Source organism: Bison bison, unplaced genomic scaffold (assembly GCF_000754665.1).
Source record: "Bison bison bison isolate TAMUID 2011002044 unplaced genomic scaffold, Bison_UMD1.0 scf7180017864263, whole genome shotgun sequence".
NCBI lineage: Eukaryota > Metazoa > Chordata > Mammalia > Artiodactyla > Bovidae > Bison > Bison bison.
In genome coordinates, this window is record NW_011494835.1 from 9357251 (window position 1) to 9377088 (window position 19838).

Here is a 19838-nt window from a genome sequence, read left to right on the forward strand (position 1 = left end):
AAGCTCTACATAGTCAGCAAAAGCAAGACCCAGAGCTGACTGTGGCTCCAATCATGAGCTCTTTATTCCAAAATTCAGGCTTAAATTGAAGAACATAGGGAAAACCACTAGGCATTCAACTATGACCTAAATCAAATCCTTTATTATTTTACAGTGGAGGTGATGAGTAGATTCAAGGAGTTAGATCTGAAAGACAGAGTGCCTGAGAACTATGGACAGAGGTTCATAACACTGTACAGGAGGCAGTGATCAAAATCATCCCAAAGAATAAGAAATGCAAGAAAGCAAAGTGGATGTCTGAGGAGGCTTTATGAACAGCTGAGGTAAAAAGAGAAAATAAAGGCAAAGGAAAAATATACCCAATTGAGTTCAGAGTTCCAGAGAATAGCAAGAAGGGATAAGAAAGCCTTCTTAAATGAATAATGCAAAGTAACAGAGGAAAACAATAGAATGGGAAAGACTAGAGATATCTTCAAGAAAACTGGAGATAGTAAGGGAACATTTCATGCAAAATAAACAACAGAGATGCTAAGGACCTAAAAGAAGCAGAAGAGATTAAGGAGAGGTAGCAAGAATATACAGAACTATACAAGAAAGGTCTTAATGCCTGGATAGCCATGATGGTGTGGTCTCTTACCTAGAGCCAGATATCCTGAACTGTGAAGTCAAATGGGCCTTAGGAAGCATTACTACAAACAAGGCTAGTGTTAAGTGATGGAATTCCAGCTGAACTATTTACAATCCTAAGAGATGATTCTGTTAAAGTGCTGCACTCAATATGTCAGCAAATTTGGAAAACTCAGTAGTGGCCACAAGACTAGAAAAGGTCAATTTTCACTCCAATCCCAGAAAAGGGCAATACCAGAGAATGTTCAAACTGCTGTACAGTTGCACTCATTTCACATACTAGTAAGATTATGCTCAAAATCCTTCAAGCTAGACTTTAGCAGTATGTGAACCAAGAACTTCCTGATGTAAAGGTGTGTTTAGAAAAGGAGAGGAACCAGAGATAAAGTTGCCAACATCCTTTGGATAGTAGAGAAAGCAAGGGAATTCCAGAAAATCATCTACTTCTGCCTCACTGGCTATACTAAATCCTTTGATTGTGTGTATCATAATGAATTGTGGAAAATTCTAAAGGAGATGGGAGTATCAGACCACTTTGCTTGTTTCCTGAGAAACCTATATGCAGGTCAACAAGCAGTTAGAACTGGATATGAACAATGGGCTGAATCAAATTTGGGATAGGAGTATGACAAGGCTCCATATTGTCACCCTGTTTATTTAACTTCTAAGCAAAGTACATCATGAAAAATACTGGGCTGGATAAATCACAAGATTTCTGAGAGAAATATCAGCAATCTTAGATATGCAGATGATACTGCTCTAATCACAGAAAGTGAAGAGGAACTAAAGACCCTTTTGATGAGGGTGAAAGAGGAGAGTGAAAAAGCTGACTTAAAACTCCACATACAAACCATGGTTTCTGGTCTCATTACTTAATGGCAAATAGAAGGGGGAAAAGTGGGAGCAATGACAGATTTTGTTTTCTTGGGTTCCAAAATCACTGCAGATGGTGACTGCAATCATAAAATTAAAACACACTTGCTCCTTGGAAGGAAAGCTATGACAAACCTTGACAGTTTATTAAAAATCAGAGATATTACTTTGCTGTCAACGGTCTATATAGTCAAAGCTATGGTTTTTCTAGTAGTCATTTACGGATGTGAGAGTTGGACCATAAAGAAGGCTGAGTGCCGAAGAATTGATGCTTTTGAATTGTGGTGCTGCAGAAGACTCGTGAAGAGTCCCTTGGGCTGCAAGGAGATCCTAAATCCTGAATCCTAAAGAAATCAGCCCTGAATATTCATTCAAAAGACTGATGCTGAAGTTGAAGCTCTAATACTTTGGCTACCTGATGCAAAGAGCCAACTTATTGGAAAAGACCCTAATGCTGGAAAGGATTGAAGGTAAAAGGAGAAGGGGATGGCAGAGGATGAGATGCTTATCAAAATAGCATCACAAACTCAAATTGACATGAATTTAAGAAAATTCCTGGAGACGGTGGAGGATGGAGGACCCTGATGTGCTGCAGTCCACAGGGTCACAATGAGTCGGAAACAACTTAGCTTCTGAACGACAACAAATCTTTTGCATTCCATTAATTTTCTCTTGGATAACAGACTATATGACATCTCACTGCTTTGTTGGTCTTAGCTACCGTTTTAGTGGGTCCCCCTAAATAAAATGATGACGACTGACTTGGGCTAAGATACTTATCCCTCTTGTTTGCTATCAAGGCTGCACTAACTGGCTGTTACTCAACTCTAATTTATCTTTGATAGATATCACACTTCTCTCCATGTAAGACATTTATCCTCTGACCCCAAGTCTACATTTTATCATTAAAGTTAAGGAAGGTCTCTTCCTCATTAGAAAAATCATCACTTAAGCTCCTAAGTGGTGAGGATGTGTTCTTTCTGTCAGGACATTTTCTACTTTTTTCTGAGTTGGAGGAAAATACATGAGTTGCAATACTTAATGTGGACATAAAACTGAAAAGCCCAATTGACAATTTAGCAGTATGTAATAACTGGTTTCAAACAAAATTTACTTTGAATGAGTTCCTGCCTCCCAAGGCACCCACCTCTTCTCATGTTTGCTATATTTTTGGTTGTCTCCATTGTTAAGAAGTATCTCAAGTTATGGATCCTAAGGCTGTCAGTTACAAAATCATCTTACCATTTTCCAGTTACAAATTAGCTCATCTTGTAAATATAGCACCTAATTACCAGTTTTTAGTTGTACTTTTGCATAGTCTTATCATTCCCATTTTATTCAGATAGGTGGATGTTGGGGATTTTCTCCCTGGGACTTGGAAGCGACGAACCTGACAGAACGATACTCGGACAGTCTCTTGCAAGGACTGACAAGTTTATTTCTGCAGTCAAGCCTTTTTATAGAAGCAGGAGCAAAGAGCTTAAAGTATACGGCCAGCAGAGCGCATAGGGGGTTAACACATAATCAGTAAAAACATTTCAAGGACAGCGCGCTCTAAGTGACTCATGTGCTTATCCCACAACCCGTTTTCTCAAGTAACATCCCTATTTATTATTAAATCTTGGTGCCGAGCATAACCAAAGGCAGGAGACGTTTTTCTGTCCTCAGTACAAAGCTGGGTACTTCTGGCCCTTCGCCATTTTCCCAACGACTTTCTCCTTTTACTGCTATTTTGTACTACGCTTCCCAACATATCCTCCTTTTGTTTTTAAATTAAGCGCAGCTGCTGCTAGTTGGACTCCACTGTGGGAGGCATGGAGTCTTGAGTAGAGACTTCTGTATCCTATAAGCAATGACAAAAAGAGCAGGGTGATTAATACATACATAAAAATATTGCTTCCTGAAAGCCAAGCTCTAGGGTCTAGAGACGATAGGGTTTTGGTTAAAGTATCATAGAATTGAGTGCTATACAATTCCTTAGGTACCCTAACTTGAAAATTAGCAGCTTGTTGTTTCAACAAATTGATGTCTGAACTTGAGTTATCTGTGAGATCCTGCAAATGCGCCTTAACTTTATCCCAAGGATATTCAGTGCTATTATAGGGCATGTTAGTCAGACAAAAAGAAGTAAAATTCCAGTGACAGAGTGTTCGTGTTCGGAAAGTCAGTTGCTGCATTTGATCTGGAATTTTCTAAATGTGCCATTGCTCTGGCCCCACAATGGGGACGACAATCCTGGGTCGTGGGGGTGATAAGCCCCTGTTATACCAATTCAGCAATATGTCCTTATCAGTCTAGAAACTTGTCTTAGATTTATGAAAGCCTCCAATGTTTGATCTATTAAACCAGGAGCAATTATGATGTTCCTCCTGCTCTTCAGAACAGTTTGCATTGCCAGAAACAGCTTATCTGGAGTCATAGGAGTTTCAGTACTCTTCAGTGTCTGCTCAGCCTGATGAGTCATGTTTTCACTTGAGCCCATGTCGGGTAAGGATTCAGACGATGGCATTTCCTCATTGGCTCCTCCAGGGTCATTGACAAGACCTTTCGCATCAACTTCATCACTTCCCAAGGGAGTCCAGTCTTGGGGTCCCTCTCGATAATGGACATGGAGAAGGGGAACCCAGATTTCCTCTCCATCTGCAATGACAAGACCATAACCCTTGCCTAGGAGTTGTAACATTCCTGGCAGCCATTGATTAAATTGCTTATACCATATTGGTGTATTGATTTCTAATTTTCTGTTTTTGTCTTCTGCAAAATGTCTATCTGCATGAGTGTCAGAATTATTTTTTGTTAAATTTAAAAAATTTAGGGAATAAAGAGTTAAAGATAATAATAATTGAAGGTTCATAGGATAAGAAGTGTATCTCCTCTTCCATATTCTCCCCTTTCTGTTTTAGTAAATGAGTTTTTAGGGTGCGGTGGGCTCTTTCAATAATGTCTTGACCCTGAGGATTATAGGGTATTCTTGTAATGTGTGTGATGTTTCATTCTGACAAAAATGAATGAAACAAATGCAAGGTGAATGTAGGTCCATTGTCTGTTATCAAGACAGAAGGAATCCCCATAATGGGGAAGGTGAGTAAGAGTGTGGAAATGGCGTGTTTATTGGATTCTGAAGAGACAGGTACTGTCCAGATAAAGTTGGAAAATGTATCTATTGAGACAAAAAGTAAAGAAAATTTTCTTTAAGGAGAGTGAGTGAAGTCAGATTGCTAAAGGGAATTAGGTTGTTGCCCCCGGGGATTAACTCCTGAAATCATAGTTCGTAAGTGCAGAGGGGTGCAGACGTCACAGGTTTTAATAATATGCCATGTTTCAGTGAGAGGAATATGGTATTTAGAGTGCAATCTGTTAACATTGGTATGAAGATTAGCATGTTCATCATTGGCAAATGTAAAAATGGGAGCTATGAGCCTGTCAACACATCATTTCCTGCAACCAGAGGGCCAGGTAAACTTGAATGAGCAAGTATATGTGCAATAAAGAAGGGTTCTGTACGTGAGCGAATTAAAGCTTGAGTCTGTGAAAAGAGAGTATATAATTCTTCATCTAGATTGTATAAAAAGGCTGTCACAAAATCAGGAAAAAGGGAAGCAAGGTATTTGGAATCAGTATATACATTGAAGGATAATGGTTGAAGCGACAAAAGAGCATATAAAGCATACAATTCAACTCTTTGTACTGAAGAATAGGTAGTGGGTAATTTCTCTTTGATATCAGGGCCGACAATCCCTGTTATGCCTTTCTTGTTGCCATCAATGAAATAGGTGGGTGCATTGGAAATAGGCTGGGGTGCAATAATATTAGTTATAATGAATTTAGTACATTGTAGAAAGTCCTATAATTTTCCTTTCGGTAAATGAAATGAGATAACATTTTGAAAATCATTTAATGCCATTTGCACGGTCAAGTTATACTGTAAGGCAATTTGCAATTCCTTTTTTGTCAAGGGAATGTGTATTGCATATGGATCAAATCCAGTCAAAGTTTGTATATGGCTTCTTCCTGACACAATTAAGTGCCCTATTTTCTCAATATATGATACAATTTTTTTAGACTGTTTAGTGTGTAAATATACCCATTCTATTGGGCTATGTTGAGCTATAATTGCAGTGGGCGAATGTTCAGTGGGAAATATATCTAAAGAAACTGGTTGATCATAATCTAGTTGAGTTGAAAAAGATTGTTGAATGTGTTTCTCCATTAAGGCCAGTTCTTCTTTGCCCTTTTTTGTTAGTTGTCTAGGGCTATTAGGGTCAGGGGATCCCTTTGAAATTTTAAATAGATTTTGTAAGGCATAGGTGGGGATGCCAACAGATGGCTGCAGCCAATTAATATCTCCTAGCAATTTTTGAAAATCATTCAGTGTGCATAGAGATTGCATAGAAATTTGATTTTTTTGAGGTTTGATTTTAGATTATTCCATAACATGTCCTAAATAATTAAAGGGTGCTTTCCATTGAATTTTGTCTGGTGCTACAAGCAGGCCATGATTTTGAAGAGTAGTAATAACTTCATTATATAACTGTTGTAAATAGAGTTCAGATTCCATAGAGAGAAGTGTATCATCCATATAATGAATTATAAATGCAGTAGGATATTTATCTCTAATGGGTTGTAATAAAACAGATATGAGATATTGGCAAATGGTAGGGGAGTTCATCATTCCCTGAGGTAGTACATTCCATTGAAATCTTTTAAGAGGAGCCATGTGATTTATAGAAGGAATTGAAAAAGCAAAACGTTTTCTATCTTTAGGGTGCAAAGGTATAGTAAAAAAGCAGTCTTGTAAGTCAATAATAACTATAGACCATCCTTTTGGTATCAAAGAAGGGGAGGGCAATCCCAGTTGTAAGGGCCCCATAGGTAACATGGTATTATTAACATTTCTTAAATCTATCAACATTCGCCATTTTCCTGATTTCTTTTTTATTACAAAAATAGAGGAATTCCACGGGGAAAATGAAGGTTCTATATGAGCTTTTTGTAATTGTTCATTAACTAATTGCATAAGAGTTGCCAATTTTTCTTTAGTTAGGGGCCATTGAGGTGTCCATACTGGGGTATCAGATTCCCAATCGAGGGGCAGCGGTGTTAACTCAATGGCCCCCATTAAAAGGTTCATTTAAAGAAATTGTGGCTTTCATTTGTTCAAGAAAATCCCATCCCCATAAATTGATTGGGATATTAGTAATATATGGTTTAAGATAAGCTACAATTTGATTAGGGCCATACATTTGTAAATAGGATGCATTGACAAAAGTTTGTGTGGCATTAGCTTCATTTACTTCTAATAGTCTAGAAGGAGTTATAACCTTATCCCAATCAAGGGGCCATTTTGCAGCTCTAATGATTGAAATGTTAGCTCCGGTTTCTAACATGCCTGTGAAATTCTTTCCCTGTATGCGTAAAGTAAGCATGGGTTTCCGATGTTCCTTTAATAAGGTGAATAGTGCAGCAGTAAGGTTGGTACTGCCAAAGCCTCCCTGTCGAACTTTATCAGATGCCTTCATTGGTTTGACATATGGTAAAAGTAATAATTGTGCAAAATGTTCCCTTTTTTGTAAGTATACATTTCCCATTTTCATAACATTTACCATAATATGTATTTCCCCTTCATAATCTTTGTCCATAACACCAGTCAATACCATTAAACCTCTCATTGTGCAGCTACTACGTCCCAAAATCAGTCCCATTGTCCCGGGTGGAATCAGGCCATAATATCCAGTAGGAATTTTGTGGGGGTTGTATAATTCTATTAGTTCCATATCATAAGGACTAGGTATATCAATGCAAGCACTCTTAGATGTAGCTGCTTGTAGCGTCATAACTTTAGGTCTTCCTTTTGTAGTTGGGCTAGAGGACGGCCCTTTTATCAGTTTCCCTGTTGTTTTTGTTGTGCATCGGGGTTCAAGGTGTTTCCATCCTTATCAAATTTAGAAAGACATTCATTCAGCCAATGGAACCCCTTTTTACATCTTGGACATATTCCTGAGGGTCTCTTCTTATTAGAAGTAGTAGTATTTTTTTTGGCCTGTGTTGACATGAGACATTGTTTTTTCATATGGCTGGGCTTCCCACAGTTAAAACATTTGGCATTAGCAGCTTTTTGTATATTAAAGGTTTCCAATGTTGCCAATTTTGCTCTGTGGGAACTAGATCTGATATCCCTATATGCTTTCAAATATTCCATAAGAGAGCCAGTCTCTCGAATTGGTCTAAGCATGGATTGACATTCCTCATTAGCATTTTCAAAAGCAAGTTGTTTTAAAATAATATTTTGTAAAGCCACATCCTTAATAGATTTCTCAATTGCATCCTTTAATTTTCCTATAAATTGAGAATATTCCTCCTCATGTCCTTGAATAATCTTAACAAGTGAACCATCAGAGTTAGTGCTATCAACCTTTGCTTATGCCCTGCAGGCAGTTTCTTTAATAAAATGTAACATCTGAGGGGTAATATTAGCTAGTTGCGCAATCATATTGGCCATGGCTCTTGTTCCAGTGAGTATATCATAGGTTAAATTGGCAGGGTTACCATGAGATTGCTGGTCAATCATCAGCTGTCGGGCCTCATCATTAACCCACATTTGCCATTGCAGTAATTGTTGAGGATTTAAAACCATCTTTGCTACTTGAAAAAAAATCATATGGCATCCAACGGTCAGCCCATCCTCTGAGAAATTCTATACAGTAAGGAGAAATAGGTCCATACAGAGTACATGCTTTCTTAAAATTAGACAACATGCTAAAATCTAAATTAGTTCAAGTATTTTGGTCTTGGGCAGGTTGATTAAATTGCATTGGGAAAGCGAAAGTGCAAGCAGGCATCTCCCGAGGAGGAGTGAAATGATTAGTACGAGCAAAGTTAGCAATTGTTGTTATAGGCGGAGCAGAAGGAAAAACCTTAGATTTGGACTGTCCATTGAATGAAATGACCTCCGTTCTAAGTGGCTTCAGTTTTGACATATCCTGTATGTATATGTCTCTAAGTTGTTTTTCTAAGATTGTGTCTGATTGAGCATAACATTCTTATATTTCAAAGCACCTTGTATATCTTGTTCTTTAAGCTCATATTCATGTAAAGATTGAATAGTTTTTACTTCCAAATCAATGTTATGTCCTTCAATTTGTTCTATGACAGCCTGTATGAATGACCAGAAAATCCTTGCCGATATGCTCGCAAAACATTATTTTTAACCCTTTTCTATATGTCTAGATTGAGTGTCTCCTCTTCTGGGAACCATGAATTGTTCCAGTAAAATATGATAGCAGTCGTTCAACTGATCTCTTGAAACATTAACACCGTTTTGTCTCAAAAAATGATGCATTATAGAAATGAAAGGAATTTTACTGCTATGTTGTCCCATCCTGCTTACCTCTTTCTTCAGGGGCTCATCACTTTGTTCAGCCTTCTTTTCAAGTCCCTGTTCGTGGCGCCACTTGTTGGGGATTTTCTCCCCAGGACTTGGAAGTGATGAACCTGAAAGAATGACACTCGGACAGGCTCTTGCAAGGACTGACAAGTTTATTTCTGCAGTCAAGCCTTTTTATAGAAGCAGGAGCAAAGAGCTTAAAGTATACGGCCAGCAGAGTGCATACGGGGTTAACACATAATCAGTAAAAATATTTCAAGGACAGCGCGCTCTAAGTGACTCATGTGCTTATCCCACAACCCGTTTTCTCAAGTAACATCCTTATTTATTATTAAATCTTGGTGCCGAGCATAACCAAAGGCAGGAGATGTTTTTCTGTCCACAGTACAAAGCTGGGTACTTCTGGCCCTTTGCCATTTTCCCAAGGACTTTCTCCTTTTACCGCTATTTTGTACTACGCTTCCCAACAGGTAGAAGTATTGAATTTAAAAGATCTCATTACGATTACAAAGATAAAGACACACAAAATATTTGCTTTTGCATATGATCCTCGTAAATAACTTGCAGCCAGGATATAATTAAATAGCATACGTCTAGGCCATGTCAGGGAGAAAATGGGGTCAAAAATGTGTGCTTTTTAAAAGTGGCCCCAATTCATAAATGTGATTCAACCCTTGTTGAATAAATAAATAAAGGTTTATTTAGTCAGAGCTAAAATTAAACAGTTTCAAAACCTAAACAGTTACTGAACAGTATTTTCATCTATTGTAGCCTCACAATACATAGGAAGCTAACAACTTAAGGGAAAAACTAGAGGAGGTCCTTTCCTTAGGAATCAGAAGTATAAAGAAGGTATACAACTTGCCCAGGGCACACCCTGAGTAGCAGAAAGGAGATCCATATATGCAAGTCTAAGTCTAAAATCCATGCTTTTCCTTCCTTACAAATCAACTTTTACAGTGAATATAAAATGATCTTACTAAATCATATAATGCTTCAATTCAAAATTGTAAATGTGTTGATGGCTTCAGTTTGTTAGGTAGGTAGAATACGAAAAAGGAGTCCAGAATGAAGGTGGCTAAAAGACACAGAAGGGAAAAACCCAAGAAAATAGAACAAAGGAAGGTCTGAGGACCAGAATGAGGACCTCAGGTAAAACAAACAGCACTCCTGGCTAGCCCAATTTACATAGGGCAGGCCCAGGAGGAGGAGAAAACATATAAAAAGAGGAGCCAAAATCGAGCGGGGGCTTCTTGTCTTTTGAGTCTTTTGGGTTGACCTGTCCTCATGCCCTGAGGATATATTTTCCTTTGCTTTCTAAATAAAACTGAGCTATAACACAGGGCAGTAACACTGATCCATCTGTCGCTTCAAATTTTTGCTGTAGTGAGACAGAACCAAGAAAACTGCACACTCCCTTGACATATATGGTGCCATTTCTCAGATTTAACCTGGCTTAAACAATCTGGCTCAGCCCCTGGGAGGCAGAAGCCAAGCACAACAAAAGCCCAACTCGGTGAAAGCTCCTGTGGTGGAAGCTGCAGGCAAAAAATCCCAGTGCAGAGGAAGTGACAAGAAGCCCAGTGTGCTGGAAACCAGGACAGCAAAACAAACTCAGCAGAAAGCTCATGTGGCTCAGTCTCAGATTCCAGAAGACCTTCAGTTAAGTTATGAGGTCCTCGCTCCTATGGCTGGAAGAACATATGGCTAACAAAATCTTAATTCCTTTACAATCTCTAATTTCTTATTTCCTTGAACCCCCCCTTAAACAGGTGAGTGCCAGTGGGTGCAAATGAAGGACTCTGGCAGGGGCTACTTAGTAGCTGTTGCCCAAGGAGGTTGGGGCTCTTCTGTCCTTAATCTTCTTTGTGCCAAGGATCAGGCCAATGAAAACTGTGAGCACAGATCAGGTTTTTAGCAGATTTTCTGACAGATATGAAGGGGATTCCTCGGCACATTTTGCCCACTTCCTTTTCCTCCTGTTCTTCAGCTCCTCTCTCCCAGGACTTGAGCCTGGCCAAAACCCATGGTGTCTGGCTTTAGGACCTAATGGAGCTCAGGCTCTTGATGTCTCATTGCAAAAAAAAAAAAAAAATTCAGTGAGAGACACAGTGATAGGTGAAAGATGGATTTGTTCAGATTTAGAGAGAAGCACACTCCAAAGGGTGTGGGTCATGGCACAGGGTGAGTGTGGTATGGTTGGTTTTTGCAAGCTGGGTGATTTCCTATGCTAGTGAGTGGGAGGATCATTCCAACAATCGGGGAACCACCCACTCCTTGGTTTTTTGACAGTGCCTTGGAACTGTCCTGGCACCTCTGGGTGTGTCATTTAGCTTGCAGATTGAGGATCAAGGTCTAGTTGAATTTGACTTGTCATCTTGGACCCATTTGATTATAATTGGTTTATATTATGCCCTTGGGCTATAACATTCTTTCAAAAGGTGTGCCCTGCCCCCTCCCCTCTTCTTTTCCTGAGCCCCATCCGGACCCCAACAATGTTGCCTCTACCATCTTCTGGAGGGACAACCAGAAAATAGCTAGCTTTTGGGAGAGAAATGCTGTATAATATCCCATCTCTCTAGATATTCAGGCCTTCATCTTCCATGTTTCCTACAACATGTGCAACAACAACATCTCTCAGTGAACCCGCTAAGGCAGGCGACAGGCACACAATGCCTGTTAGAAGTCCATCTGTTGGTGGCATCCCTTCAAGGGCAATTGGGCTTCTAGGGATAATGTTTTCCACTTTGGGAGTTAGCCCTGCAGGCTGTTTGAGCCCAAACCCTTGCCACCCTTCTCCTAAAGTTACAAACATACCCCCAAATCAAATCTTCACTTTTATGAAACATCTGGTCTGTTGCCTCTTATCATTTTTTTCTTAAGCCACTTACTAACTCCTACAACCAGAACACTTACCCCTTGTAGGCAACATCACTCCACCCTACTTCTTATTTTTAATATATTCCTAATGTCCCTAAGAGAATCAGATAATCTGCTCCTTTGTCATTACTTATGTTATTACCTAAAGTGGGTCTATGACAATGAGATGTTTACCACTGGAAACACCCTAAGTTGTCCTTATGGAGGACTAGGGGAGGAAATCAGTGACTTACATTCCCTAAGAGCAATAAGAGGATAAGGCTTATGGCTGTTTCACCAGGTTCCCAGTCTCAAGACACAGGCTTAGATTGCTTTACATAATGGTATCTGTTCCCGTCTGCAGTGGACAAATGAGCGATGAGTTAGGATTCACTTCAATTCAGTTCATTTCAGTCGCTCAGTCGTGTCCGACTCTTTGCGACCCCATGAATTGCAGCATGCCTACAACCCCTTGATCCTACCCAGTACTAGTCATGCTAGAGACTTGGGGATGCCCAATTCCAGCCTGCAGATCCCAGGAGGAAAACCTGCCTTGACCTGCCTAGAGATCTGGTCCTCAGAAGGTTGTCACACCTCAACCTGCTTGGGGATCCACCAGTCCAGGGGTCCCAGGAGGTCAACATGCCTCGAACTGCCTGGGGATTCTATCTCCAGGAGGCTGTCATGCCTCAGCCTGCCTGGGGATTTGCATTCTGACCCAGGGATGACTGGCTCTCAGGTTGCAACAATACTGGTACGATAAGCTTCAGAAAGACTCACCCCTAAGGAAGTCCACCCATGGAAGTAGAAGGAAGCCTATTAGTTGTAGGACTGTGCCTGGTCTCAGCAATAACTCAGGAGTCCAGTGAGAACTCTATTGTCATTCTGGAAAGTCTAACAGAGTCCCTCCAAAAGTTTACCAATCTGGACTTAGGCTCTTACAAGGGACAGGTGATTTTAAAGGACAAATGCCTGTCCCAATGTGCATCAGACATCAGGATAAAGTTACAACAGCTCTAGCAGCAGGACCCTGATGCCTCTTTAGATGAGATGGTCCAGACAGCCACCAATACCTTTTATAACAGAGAACAGGAGAGGGAGGCCAAGGCTCAGGAAAGGGAGAAAAGGAAGGAGACAAGGCATGCCCAGATGCTGGCCATCCTTCAGGGAAGCCCTATGGTGAACCCCGAGTCCTTGAAGGACAAGGCACAAGGCAAATGCCTAATCTGTTGACAGGTGGGACACTGGGCCAACGAGTGTCCAAACCATGACAAGTCTCCTAAAATGGCTTGCTACAAATGCCATCAGTTGGGACACTGGGCAGCACTCTGCCTTGTGGAACAAGGAGCCTCAAGGTCAAGTGCCAAGCCTTTCCTCACAATGGTTCAACAGGACTGAAGTGGCCCACTCCAGCCAGCCCTCCTGTCACAGATAACCATCACGGGGCTGGAGCCACAGGTGCAACTGGATGTGGCAGGTAGGTCCGAGAATTTCTTGGTTGACGTAGAGGCTACCTATGCTCTCCTGACCTCCTTCTCCAGAGCCTTCTCCTCACAAACCCATACCATTTTGGGTGCTACAGAAAAAACAATTACAAAAAGATTAACCTGAGCACTTCTTTGTTTCTGGGATGGATAAATATTTCCCTACAAGTTTCTGGTCATCCCTGCATGTCCTACTCCCTTGTTGGGAAGAGATATACTCACTAAACTGGGACCATCCTTGTGGTGGGATGCTTTTCAGCCCCTAGAATCCTACAGTTTCTGGTTACTACTGAGGAATCCATTACACCCTCTCCAATAGGGAGGGACCAAAAACTATGGGAAGACAAAATTAACCCCCAGGTGTTGGATCAGGGGACTCCTGGACGAGCCCACCAAGCTGAATCGGTCGTCATTGTCCTCTGAGATCCCATTCGGTTTCCAAACCGGAAACAATACCTTCTCAGAAGAGAAGCTCGGGAAGGACTACAGCCTCTAATAAATTAATTTCTTGCCTGTGGGCTATTTGTCCCCACCAGTTTGCTGTGTAACATCCCAATCCTCCTTGTAAAAAAAAAAGGGTGGGACGTAGCCAATGGTTTAAGATCTCTGGATCATAAATGAAGCTGTAGTCCCCCTCCATCCCACAGTACCTAATCCTTATGTAATCTTGAGAGAAATCCCACCCAGTGCCAAGTGATTTACAGTCCTGGATCTCAGAGATCCGTCTAGTCAAGGCTATGGTTTTTCCAGTGGTCATGTATGGATGTGAGAGTTGGGCTGTGAAGAAAGCTGAGTGTCGAAGAATTGATACTTTTGAACTGTGGTGTTGGAGAAGACTCTTGAGAGTCCCTTGGACTGCAAGGAGATCCAACCAGTCCATTCTGAAGGAGATCAGCCTTGGGTGTTCTTTGGAAGGAATGATGCTAAAGTTGAAATTCCAGTACTTTGTCCACCTCATGCGAAGAGTTGACTCATTGGAAAAGACTCTGATGCTGGGAGGGATTGGTGGCAGGAGGAGAAGGGGACGACAGAGGATGAGATGGCTGGATGGCATCACTGACTCGATGGATGTGAGTTTGAGTGAACTCTGGGAGTTGGTGATGGACAGGGAGGCCTGGTGTGCTGTGATTCATGGGGTCGCAAAGAGTCGGACATGACTGAGTGATTGAATTGAACTAAACTGAACTGAACTGGGAGGCTCAAGGAGAAAAACACCAACAGATGATTTGGAAAGCATTACCTCAGGGGATCAGAGATAGCCCTCACCTGTTTGGGCAGGCTCTTAGACGGGATCTCCTAGATCTGGATCTGGGACCTAATGGGAAAATATTACAATACATAGGTGACCTACTAATCTGCTCTCCAGATGAGAAAAATGCCCAACAACATGTTATTCAGGTTCTGAACTTTTTGGCAGAGAGGGGATATAAAGTCTCCTGTGCTAAGGCACACATGGTCGAGACAAAGGTCACTTACCTGGGAGTTCAGATTACACACGAGTCCAGGAGGCTGTCCTCTGATTAAGCACAAGGAACCCTCCAGTTACCCTCCCCCACTACTCGAACACAATTGCGAGCTTTCCTGGGGCTAACTGGGTATTGAAGAATCTGAATACCTGACTATGGTCTAATTGCCCAGCCCTTATATGAAAGCTTGAAGGGAACGGGATGATTCAATCCCACTGATGTGGGGAACTCCTCAAAAGAAGGCAGTGACTACAGTAAAACAAGCCTTAACTCAGGCACCTACCTTGAGGTTGCCGGACCCAGTAAAAGCATTCCAACTTTATGCCCATGAAAAGGAAGGAATAGCCTTGGGAGAGTTAACTCAAATGTTGGGACCTGAACCCCAGCCTGTAGCTTATTTATCCAAGAGGCTCAACTAAACTGCCCGAGGCTGGCCTCCCTGCCTTCGAAATCTTGCAGCTATTGCAATCCTGATAGAAGATGATTTAAAATTCTCTTTGGGGGGGAAAATGAACTATTTTTTACCAGCCACCAAGCGAAACAACTCCTAAATGGGAGAGGCCATTTACGGATGTCTGATCAAAGAATCCTCAGATATCAAGTAGTGCTGATGGAAAATCCAGACCTGCCTATATTCCCTTGTGAGGCTCTTAACTCTGCCACCCTCCTGCCTACCCTTGAGGGTTCTCTTCCCTTTCACTCTTGCCTAGAAACCTTGGACTACTGGACAAAATCCCGAGAGGGATTGTCAGAAGATCCTCTGGCCAATCCTGAGGAAATCTGGTACATTGATGGAAGCAGCTTTGTCTTGGATGGAAAAAGAAGAGCTGGACATGCAATAGTCTCCAATTTTGAGACCCTAGAGGTTAGACCTTTGCCATCAGGTACTTCAGCCCAATTAGCTGAGCTCATAGCCCTGACTCGAGCTTTAGAGCTGGGAGAAGGAAAAAGAGTAGCCATTTACACTGACTCCAAGCATGCCTTTCTGGTGCTACATGCACATGCTGCTATTTGGAAAGAAAGAGACCACTTGACCACCCGAGGGTCCCCAGTCAAATATGGTGATCAAATCCTTAGGCTCTTGGAGGCAGACCATCTGCCCACAGAGGTTTCAGTCTCCCACTGTAAAGGACACCAAAAAGGGAGCACAGAAGAGGCACGAGGTAACCAAGCAGCTGATCAGGCAGCTAAGAGAGCAGCATTACAGAACCACGACCTAATAGGGGTTGCCACCTTAGTTCCACAGACTAATTTGCCAGAAACTCCTTCACATACTGAAGGTGAGACTCTTAAAGCTAAGACTGAGGGCTTTTAAGAAGATGATATGGGGTGGTTCCAAATGGAGGGACTCCTTTTCCTGTCTGGGAACCTCCAATGGAAGTTGGTTAACTCCTTACATGCCACCACTCTTTTAGGGGAAAAGGCCCTCCAAAGATTACTAGGAAGGTCCTTCAGAGGAACAGGTCTCCAAAGGACTATAAGGCAAGCGGTATCCTCTTGTCCCACCTGCCAATTAAACAACCCCCAAGGAGCTCGAAGACCCCAGCTGGCCCAGCCCGTCCAATGGCATCGGACCTACCCAGGAGAGGACTAGCAGGTGGACTTCATGCAGATGCCAGTTTCTCAAGGGTGTAAACACTTATTGGTCATGATAGACACATTCACAGGATGGATTGAAGGCTTTCCCACCTGGATTAGAAGGCTGAGGAGTTGGTAAAAACAAACAAACAAACAAACAAACAAAAAAATTGCTCCATTAAATCATTCTGAGATTTGGTCTGCCCAGGTCATTACAAAGTGACAATGGGACATTATTTACTTCTAAGGTCACCGAAGGGGTCTCTAAAGCATTGGGCATTACTTATTATCTCCATTGTGTCTGGAGGCCTCAGTCTTCAGGAAAAGTAGAAAGAGCCAACCAATTCTTAAAATCAGTGATAAAAAAGATAACCCAGGAGACCTCCCTGTGATGGAAGGAGGCTTTACCAAAAGTTCTCCTCTGCATCCATATTGCCCCTAAAGGAACAGGTTGGTCTTAGTCCTTATGAGATGCTATATGGGAGACCTTTTGTTTATGTCAATGACCTCTTCCTAGATCCAGAGTCTCAGGCCCTCTGGCCTTATAGCATGGCCATTGGGCAATTCCAACAAGATATATGCTTGTGGGGTGTCAACCAGAACCCAAAAGATTCTAAAGAGCCACCACCACTATATGCTCCAGGGACTCAAGTCCTAATTGAAGTCTGGAAAGATGGGTCCTCAAAGGCTCAACTCAGTCCACATGGAAGGGCCTCTATCCTGAAATACTTTCTACCTCCACAGTAGTCAAGGTACCAGGACACGACTCCTGGATTCACGTCTCACAAGTCAAGCCATGGAAGAAAACAGAAGAGCACACTCAATACACATGTGAGGCCCTGGGAGATCTCACATACCTATTCAGGACTACAAATGAGTGCCATTCTAATGAATGCCCCCAAAATTAAGTTTCAGGAGATAAGCAGAGTCAGACACAACTGAATAACTGAACTGACCTAAACTGGGGATAATATATCTCAGGAGAGCTCTAAAGAACCAACACATCTTGGCAGGGGTTGTACTCCAAAATAGATGGTAGATAGATCTCTTGATCCCTGAACAAGGAGGGACTTGAGTCATATTGAATGAGATGTGTTGTTTCTGGTAAATACCTCCAGCTAAGATAAAGAAAGTCTAAAACATTCAGATCCTAGAGGATTTCAAAGAATGAGCTAGAGAATTCTTGGGATGGCTACAATCTCTCTTTGGGGGATAATTCTCCTAGTGAGGGAGAATTTGGAGTTGGCTAATGCCCCTACTAATCCCTGTTATCACCATAATGATGCTGCTTATGATTGCTCCATGTAGTATCAATTGTCTAACCCATTTTGTGTCTTCCCAGGTCAACAAGCTACAACATGCAGTGCCAGTTCAACAAGGATATATAAAACTACAGCCAACCACAGAAAATATCACTCACCCTTAGATGGACACTGCTATAAGGCCTCTGAAGCTTGAAAGTAGCAAGAGGGGGAGGCCCAATGCCCCTTGCCATCCCAATTCAGCAGGAAGTAGCCAGAGAGACCTCAATGCCCCCATTCCCAAAGAATTGGGCCTCCCATCTCTTGAGGGTGGAATGTTAGATAGTTAGAATAGGAAAAAGGAGTCCAGAATGGTGGTGACTAAAAGACAAAGAGGGGAAAACCCGCAAAAATAGAACAAAGGAAGGTTCAAGGACCAGAGTGAGGACCTCAGGTAAAACAAACAACCCTCCTAGCTAGCCCAATTTACATAGGGCAGGCTTAGGGGGAGGAGAGAAAAAAACGTATAAAAAGAGGAGCCAAAATTGAGCTGAGGGCTTCTCTTCTCTTTGAGTCTTTTGGGTCGACCCTCCCTCAAGCCTCGAGGATGTGTTTTTCTTTGCTTTCTAAGTAAAACTGAGCTATAACATGGGGCTGTAACACTGGTCCATCCATCACTTCAAGTTTTTGCTGTGGTGAGACAGAACCAAGGAAATTACACACTCCCTTGACAAGTTGATCACTCTGATTTCCCAGAGTCTCTGTGATTCTTCTCTTCGTTTCTAGGACACAACTTCTCTGGGTTTTCCTCTTGCCTCAGGAGTAACTCTTTCTGTCTTCCAAACTTCCTATTCTTGTAAGGCCGTGGACCTTAGCACTTTCACCTATTCATATTAAACACTTACTTCTTTGGCAATCTCATGAAATCCTGTGGTTTTAAATATAATCCATGTGCCAATGGCACCAAATTTATACCTATGTTTTATAACTTTTCCTTGAAATCCAGACATATATTCAACTTCCTACTCAATATCTCCCATTGGATGTCCAACAGACATCTCATATTCAGCATGCCCAAAATTCAACTCCTAACTCTGTCTCCCCACCCAAACCTGCTCCACTTCAGTTTTTGTCATATTAATGGGAACTCTGCCTTACAGCTGTTTAGACTCAAGTCCTTAGGATCCTCTTTTACTTTTTTTCTTTCTCTATACCTCATATCTAATTCATTAGAAAGTTGGAATGGCTCTACCTTCGAATGTTTCCAGGCTACACCACCCCTAAACATTTCTTCTGCTCCTACAATTATTTCCACAGCACCACCATCTCTTGCCTGGATCACTACTATTACCTCCTAACACCCTTCAATTTTCCACTGTTGCTTCCTACAGTCTATTCCCAGCAGAGCAGCTGGCTGATTCTGTTTCACCATGGACTTTGGAACAGTTCTACCCAAACTCTCCAGATTTTCTCAAACTCTCTATTTCTAAGAGTTAAAGCTTTGATCCTTACAGAATCCTTCAAGGATCTATCAGATTTGAACAACTGTTCCTCAATGATCAAAGCAAAGAAATAGAGGAAAACAACAGAATGGGAAAGACTAGAGATCTCTTCTAGAAAATTAGAGAGACCAAGGGAACATTTCATGCAAAGATGGGCTCAATAAAGGACAGAAATGGTACGGACCTAACAGAAGCAGAAGATATTAAGAAGAGGTGGCAAGAATACACAGAAGAACTGTACAAAAAAGATCTTCACAACCAAGATAATCACGATGGTGTGACCACTCACCTAGAGCCAGACATCCTAGAAGGTGAAGTCAAGTGGGCCTTAGAAAGCATCACTACGAACAAAGCTAGTGGAGGTGATGGAATTCCAGTTGAGCTATTCCAAATCCTGAAAGATGATGCTGTGAAAGTCCTGCACTCAATATGCCAGCAAATGTGGAAAACTCAGCAGTGGCCACAGGACTGGCAAAGGTCAGTTTTCATTCCAATCCCAAAGAAAGGCAATGCCAAAGAATGCTCAAACTACTGTACAATTACAGTCATCTCACATGCTAGCAAAGTAATGCTCAAAATTCTCCAAGCCAGGCTTCAGCAGTACGTGAACTGTGAAATTCCATATGTTCAAGCTGGTTTTAGAAGAAGGAGAGGAATCAGAGATCAAATTGTCAACATCTGCTGGATCATGGAAAAAGCAAGAGAGTTCCAGAAAAACATCTATTTCTGCTTTATTGACTATGCCAAGCCTTTGACTGTGTGGATCACAATAAACTGTTGAAAATTCTGAAAGAGATGGGAATACCAGACCACCTGATTTGCCT

General features: G+C 41.7%; 1 protein-coding gene across 1 annotated transcript in view; it reads right to left on the minus strand.

The window, feature by feature from the left end:
* Positions 1-6605: 6605 nt before the first annotated feature.
* The window catches only part of LOC104994699 (endogenous retrovirus group K member 9 Pol protein-like), an 85734-nt gene continuing 72501 nt past the window's right edge, over positions 6606-19838 (minus strand). Inside the window, exons 2-4 of the mRNA XM_010848353.1 lie at positions 8888-8991; positions 8557-8653; positions 6606-7432 (exon numbers count right to left, since the gene is read on the minus strand). Of these exons, the coding sequence (XP_010846655.1) occupies positions 6606-7432; positions 8557-8653; positions 8888-8991 (1028 nt within the window). The remainder of the gene's footprint in view (positions 7433-8556; positions 8654-8887; positions 8992-19838) is intronic.